At 41.6% G+C, this 7,579-nt stretch overlaps 1 protein-coding gene across 5 annotated transcripts in view; it reads left to right on the forward strand.

Moving 5' to 3' along the window:
* The window catches only part of LOC137546135 (ATP-binding cassette sub-family C member 5-like), a 145,608-nt gene extending 138,701 nt beyond the window's left edge, over positions 1-6,907 (forward strand). For all 5 annotated transcript variants that reach the window (XM_068268193.1, XM_068268192.1, XM_068268194.1 and 2 more), the window contains exons 28-30: positions 543-656; positions 3,192-3,356; positions 5,842-6,907. In XM_068268193.1, the coding sequence (XP_068124294.1) occupies positions 543-656; positions 3,192-3,356; positions 5,842-5,943 (381 nt within the window). In that variant the 3' untranslated portion in view covers positions 5,944-6,907. The remainder of the gene's footprint in view (positions 1-542; positions 657-3,191; positions 3,357-5,841) is intronic.
* Positions 6,908-7,579: the final 672 nt, after the last annotated feature.

The raw sequence follows: 7,579 nt of genomic DNA on the forward strand, positions 1-7,579 counted from the left end.
GATCAGAGCTGGATTTAGCACTAGGTACACTAGCCACCATCCTAGAGGTACCAGTGTGCTGAGAAGACGGCCTTCACAGTTTCACAAACTCACCATCCTGTTGCCACACACACTGACGTCACAGTCCCCAGAGTATAGGGAGTTAGATTGAATAGTGCTGATGTCAGCAAAGTTCCAGGATAGCGAGCATTCTTGGTTGGGGGGGGCGGAGTGACAGCTGCAGGGGCTGGGAAATGGGGGCAGCCAGCGATTTGACAAGTGAACCCCCATTTGCATTGGGATTTAAGGTTTTGGTGGAAGGCGAAGTCTAAGTTGCCAGAACGTGCCTACAGGCAACCGAGATGTAAAAACTGGCCCCAGCTGGAATATTAGGAAATACCTTTTACCATTCTTGTTAGATGATAGGACCAGATTCTCTATAAAACTGGAATGTACAACAGTCTGGCACAACTAACCCACTTGTAGCTTGTACAGTGGTTTGGTTAAGTTTTAAGTGTGTATGTGGCATAAAAATACTGAATATGTTTTATTACATGTTGCAGGTGGCACAGCTGCAGGGACAGCTGCATTTTCAAGTAGCAGAAAATGGTGGTAATTTTTCCATTGGAGAACGGCAGCTACTGTGCATGGCCCGGGCATTACTTAGAAACACTAAGGTAGGCAAATAGTTAAGATAATGTTTATATAATTGCATCCTAAACACCACTTTCTCTGCCTTTTCTGCTGCTACAGGTAACAGAAACTTTTTACTAATGAAAACAGTGCAATGAAAATATTTTGCTTTAGAGCACCACTAAACCCAAAATAGAACAAGGCGCATTACCAGAGCCATCATATTGACTTGTGTAATTTTTATTGCTTCCTATGGATCTGAACTGAACTCAATTTAAAAAAGCAGTCGCTTTCCCTGGCTGCATTTCTGCACCTAACAATAAAGACTTAAAGGAGTCATCAGGCAAAAAAAAAATGAGTTTCACTTACCTGGGGCTTCTACCAGCCCCATGCAGCCATCCTGTGCCCTCGTAGTCACCCACTGCTGCTCTGGTCCCCCTCCGTCAGCTCGTTTAGTTTTTGCCGACCTCTGGGTCGGCGGGCCGCATTGCGTACATTTTTACGCATTCCCACTGGTGCAGGAACATTTACGCATGCGTTTTTTACGCATTAGTGGTTCAATGTGTAAAATTTTACGCGTTGAACCGCTAATGCGTAAAAACGCATGCGTTTATGTTACTGCACCAGCGGGAATGCGTAAAAATGTACGCAATGCGGCCCGCCGACCCCGAGGTCGGCAAAAACTAAACGAGCTGACAGAGGGGGACCAGAGCAGCAGTGAGTGACTACGAGGGCACAGGATGGCTGCATGGGGCTGGTAGAAGCCCCAGGTAAGTGAAATTTTTTTTTCCCGACGACTCCTTTAAGACGAGCTTCTAGTTTCTTGTTACCAAATTCCGCTCTTACCACTTACATCAACTACGTTCTGCCACAAAAGCTCTATCTCTTTATGTAGATGCAAGATTTCTGCTGTAATGCATAGAATACAGGAAATGTAGTCTGGCATCTATTGCTTTTCCTACTTTGTGTGCCACAGGGTCACACCCGAGTGACCTGCCCATCAACTGATTCCAAGAGAGGAGAGGAATCGAGCTGTACTGTTGTGGTGTAACCATATCTTGTGCTTGAAATGTTTTCTATTCACCACTTTGCTTCTGTATACTGTTTATGTATAATTATTAAAACCTAATTGCTATTAGAATTTTCCTTTTCCAAGTTTTGGGTTCAGTTGATCTTAAAGATATAGTTAGTAGTTCAAGGCAGTCAACATATTATTGCTCACTGGTTGATAATCTTTACTTTCCTTTGCAGACTAGTTTTAACAGTCTAGAAGTGTATTTTTATATGCATTTAATAGCCATTTATAATATGTTCTTTCTCTTGAACATTCACCACTATCTGACAAATGACACCAGTAAGGCTGGCTAGGCAGTGGGCAAATTTTGATTGGCCAATTTTACCACTTTAAGTTCTGTGTAGTATGAGGCCCGACTGATTTTAAAAGAGAGATTGTCAGCCACAAAATCAAATTACATTTACCCACTGCTCTGTGTTTAATATGCAGCCTGCAACCTTACCCTGCATTGCAAGCACTCCAATCTAGTCAGAAATGTTTCTGCTGTAATAAATCTCATCTCAGTAAGCCTGGCTCTATTTTTGCCATTGCCAACAAAAAGGAAGCTTGTCATCACCCCTCCCACATTCCTGCTCCTCACTGATTGGCTGAGGGTAGTTCAGGGTTGAGGGATTGTCTGAGAGCAGAAAAAAAAAAGCACCGGAGGAAATTACATCAGGGTTGTTTTCAGTTAGATGGAATCACGATAGCAAATGGCAGGAACAGAATTCTCTTTCTTAACTACTGTATATACAATCCACTAAAATCAAAACGTTGACAGTACAATACATATGTAAGTAATTACATAACAAGTAGTTATCTTCTTATATATGTGTTTTTTTCCCCTGGGATAGTTTGGCTGCCTCTGTTGCTTTAAATACTATGAATAGATTGTAGATGAACTTTCATACTACATATAAGTGGTAAACATGTGCCATTCATTGGCCAATGAAAACCCTAAAGCAGGTTACACACATTAGATTACTGTCGCCCAGCAGGGATCGGGACACGATCCTTTGGATAACAGCTCATAGCCAGGTCTGTACAAATACGTTGCTAGCCTTTAGGCTGACAATGCAATCTGTCAATAAGGAGGTGGGCGGTGGGAAAATGTGTGGAGCACAATGAAGCAGAAGTGGTAAAAATGGAGACTTAATAGTGTTGGGTGAGGATTCATCTGAAATGATAATCAAAAGGTGAAAGCAGATTGGCACTTGCAGCTTGAAGTAATAAAAAGCAGCTTTATTGTATCCGGCTATAGCAATTTACACACTTCGTGCTTGCAATAAAAATTCTTACCCGATCCAGAGGCTGTGGGGTGAGGTGGGACTGATGGACTGCCTGACGAACATTTCGCTCACCTGAGCGTCTTCTGAAGCACTGCGCACTTTGCAGAGTCGATTGGTAAAAATCTTATTAAATGGGGTAATGTTAAAGTTTTACAACACTCTCAGTTTTGTTATCATCAGTTTAGTGTTCACACTGTAATATTTCTCATATACCATATTATATTTCTCTTATTCAGATATTACTATTAGATGAAGCTACTGCTGCTATTGATAATGAAACAGATGCGCTAATTCAAAAAACAATTAGTGATGCCTTTAGTGAATGCACAGTGCTCATCATAGCACATCGCCTTAATACTGTGTACCACTGTGATCGGATAATGGTGATGGACCATGGAAATGTAAGTAAAATTGTTTAGTTGAAAGATATCTATCTAGGATGCTCAAACATTTATATGGAGCTCAGAAAAGGATTAAGATGAAATGGGGCCCTAAGCAAGATAGCAGTTTTTGCTTACCGCTTATCATCACCTGGCTTTTTTAATAAGATTCAGTCGGGCTAGCTAGGATTACAGACCGGGCAACAAGTGATATACAGTCATGTCACTTAGATACAACCAGGTAGTGTGTACTGTTTCTATGGAGAGGGGAAGAGTGACAATAGAATAGTGAATAATGGAGTGGCTTCCAGCAAAGTTGGGGGTGTTTTAAGGCATGCATGAAATATAGGCGCTGTGAAAAAAGGACGCAGGATAAAGCCAAAATCATTGTTTTACGGCAATGATAAGGAAAATATCGGTTTGCAAGTAAATATAGGTTAAAATCAGCAATTGGTTCTTAAGTCATTTTTAATGTTTTTATGTATTGCAAAGCCAAATATTTAGGTTATTTTTATCATTTATTCATCTTTATCTGAAATAGAATAATAAATATATTAAAATGACGGTAATAAAAAGTGTGCTGGGTGACACTAAAATCGCAAAATATATAACAAAGAAAAAGAAAATGTATTTACAGTTGTAATAAGCATAGTAAAACACTGATAAATATTATGTATTATATTGTACTACTACTAAACCTAACCCTACTCTCACAGAGAACTCTCCCTCTACCTATCCCTAACCCTTAGAACCTCCCTGGTGGTGCCTAACCCTAAAAACTCCTGATGGTGCCTAACCCTAAGAACCACCCTGGGCGTGCCTAACACTAAGAACCCCCCTGGGCCTGCCTAACCCTAAGACTCCCCTGGTGGTGCCTAACCCTAAGGCCCCCCCCCTGGTGGTGCCTAACCCTAAGAACCCACCTGGGGTTGCCTGATCCTAATACTTCCCTGGTGGTACAAAACCCTAAGACCCCCCCAGTGATGCCTAACCCTTACACCCCCTAGGGTGGTGCCTAACCCTAAGACCCTAATACACCCTAATACAAAAAAACTGTATATTTGCAAGATAATACATTTCAAAACCATAAGCAATTCATTTTTAAGATAATATATTTCAAAACAATAATTTACTAAATTATAATTCTCAAAATTAATTTCAATATTTTAAAACGGTTAAAATGATAATTTAAATTTTAGAACAATAATTTATAAAACTAGAATCCTCAAAAAGGATTTCAAAATGTTAAAACTGTTAAAACGATAATTTACAAAAAATGATAGTCAAAACGAATTAGAAACTATATTTTACAAACCACTGATTCTCAAAATGAAAAATGTCCCACTATTTAAAGGTTTTACAAACACTGATTCTCAAAATGAAAATTTCCCCTACTATTTAACCCTCCTGGCGGTTTATTAGAAACCGCCAGGGGGCAGCGCAGCAGTTTTGTTTTTTTTAGTTTTTTTTTAAAATCATGTAGCGAGCCTAGGGCTCGCTACATGATAGCCGCTGTGCAGTGGCATCCCCCCACCCGCTTCGATCGCCTCCGGCGATCTTTGATCAGGAAATCCCGTTCAAAGAACGGGATTTCCTGGAGGGCTTCCCCCGTCGCCAGGGCGACGGGCGAGATGACGTCACCGACGTCGTTACGTCAAAGGGAGTCCCGATCCACCCCTCAGCGCTGCCTGGCACTGATTGGCCAGGCAGCGCACGGGGTCTGGGGGGGCGTTGCGGCGATCGGCGGCTAATCGGCGGGTAGCAAAGTGATAGCTGCGTGTTGCAAAAAAAAATTATGCAAATCGGGCCAGCAGGGCCTGAGAAATCCTCCTGCGCGGCATAGCCTGAGCTCAGCTTGGGCTTACCGCCAGGAAGGTTAGTGGGTGCCCGAATTGTCCAGTTTTGCACCCAATAGCCGATATTTAACATACACCTGGCATACATTGAGTCAATACCCTGGAACAAGCATATGGCTAATCCAGTAAAACCCGAGTCAGAGTACCTGATGTGCATATGCTTGTTCAGGGTCAGTGGCTAAAAGTATTAGAGACACAGGGTTAGGAGGAGTACTACCAGGCAACTGGTATTGTGTAAAAGGAAATAAATATGGCAGCCTCCATATCACTCTCCCCTCAGGTTCCCTTTAAGTGTTACAACTTATCCTACCAGTCTACAGTTCTATGTCATCCCTTTCATTATGTAACCTGCAGCTGTCTATAAACTTTCCATAAATAAAAGTGTTAATGGCTTATTTTGTGGCACCCTCTCCTGCAAGTGGTACCTTATGCACCTGTGCAGCTGCCTAGTTGCTTTTGCCTAAAAATGTCCCAATAACCGATGCTAAAAGAGTGAAGAAGTCAGCATGGTAACTAACAGGAAAGGCTGTGGCAGTATCTCCAAAACAGTACCAGATAGGAATCTGGAGTAAAGTTTGATAAAATACAACTTTATTTTTGAAAAATTGTTTAATTTATAATACCAAGTTTTTTTCTCTCTTTAATTGCAGATTGCAGAGTTCGACAAACCATCAGCTCTTCTGTCTAATGAACAATCCACATTTCATGTCATGGCAGTTGCAGCAGAGAGATCAGTGTTTCCTGCTACTTGACAGGCCCAGACTAATGTAGAAGAATAAAACCTGCTTCTCATAGATCTAAAAATGGCTAGCTGTATATCAGCAATGTCACACAGCAACTGCTGCAGTAACATGTTGCCATGTCATGTCTCAAGAAATTGGGACAAGTAGCTGACACATGCATAGTTGATCCACTTCCAGCTGCCAAACACGTGAAGGCTGTAAACATTTTTGAAGAGTGACACTGTCGCTGGCGACTGCTGTTCTTAGTTAGCTATGTGTTCTACAGTGTGTTCTACATGTGTTCTACAGTTAGCTATGTGTTGCAGGCTTAATAGGCATGTTGGAGCCTGCAGGAAGCTGACATACTGCAGCAACAGCCACGGGCATTACTCATGACACTGTCCTTAGGGCTAGGCTACCCATACCTGGGCCTACATCTGCAAATATAGCTTAACCTTATACTGACCTACAGATCTAGAAACTATATGTGCGTAGGATTTTCAAGGCTTATGCCTCAACTTTCTTTTTATTAAGAAAGACCAAAGTGTGTGTCCTTCCTGTTCCCTGTCCCCGATGCTCTAAGTATTCATCTGGATCCCTTTGTGTAATACTTTTCCAGAAGTTCCCCCAAGCATCATGGAGTGATTCAGAACTGCCCAGGTGTGAGTTCCCGAACCATGCATGCGCTGCAAAAGTAAGCGCTCATCCACGAGTGCTTTCTTTCAGTGCCGATGTGTGCTTCAAAACACATGATCAGTTTAGAATTGATTGGTGCTGCTCAGAGGATCTTTTGGAAGCTGGGGAGAGAAGAGGACCAGGAAAAGGAGAGGCCCAGAAGACAACGAGCAGCATCAGGAAACTAAGGAAGACTCTAGCCCATTCATTCAGTATTTTTTCCTTAATTCAGGGGTACTTTAAGTGTGGTCCCTATTAGTATGTGGAGTGCATCTGTGTAGAATATTTATGGAATCTAATAAGCCACTACTTTCCTTTATGTGATGCAGTGTTTATTAGACATACACCATGAAGCTAACATTTAGAGATCACCAATGAGCTTTTTATCAAGGCAAAAGGTGGTCAAGACCAAGTCTAGAAAACATTACAAAAAACGTGATGATAAATTAATTGAACGGTTTGCAGTGTGTGAATCATAGCCACCCTCATGCTACCATGTGCTCATGCCAAAATACGAAATAAGTCATACTGTATAAACATGACCTAGCAGCGTTCACTCTGCTCCCACTTACTACACTCAAACCACCCTCCCCTCAACCAGTAAAACCTCCCTCCACCCAAGATAACAGTGACCGATACCCCCACTCACACTTCCACTCCAAGGCACCGCTACTTAACCTATAACGACGACCTGACACAGTCCTTGGAGTGATACACTTTTTTATTCAGTATCGGCCACAAATAAAGTGACAATTACAGGAAAACATCATAAACAATCATCATAAACATTACAACCAATTCCATAACATTACAATGAACAATGAAAATATGCATAAATACATATACATAACCTAAACATAAACATATAACCAAGATTATACAATACATATGCATACCAACAAGAATGACCCTGAACTTCATCCCTTTGCTAGGAAAAACCATAGAAGAGGAGGGGCAACCACCCCGCATGAAAACCAAAACTCCTAGCCGC

Source organism: Hyperolius riggenbachi, chromosome 2 (assembly GCF_040937935.1).
Source record: "Hyperolius riggenbachi isolate aHypRig1 chromosome 2, aHypRig1.pri, whole genome shotgun sequence".
NCBI classification, from domain to species: Eukaryota; Metazoa; Chordata; class Amphibia; order Anura; family Hyperoliidae; genus Hyperolius; species Hyperolius riggenbachi.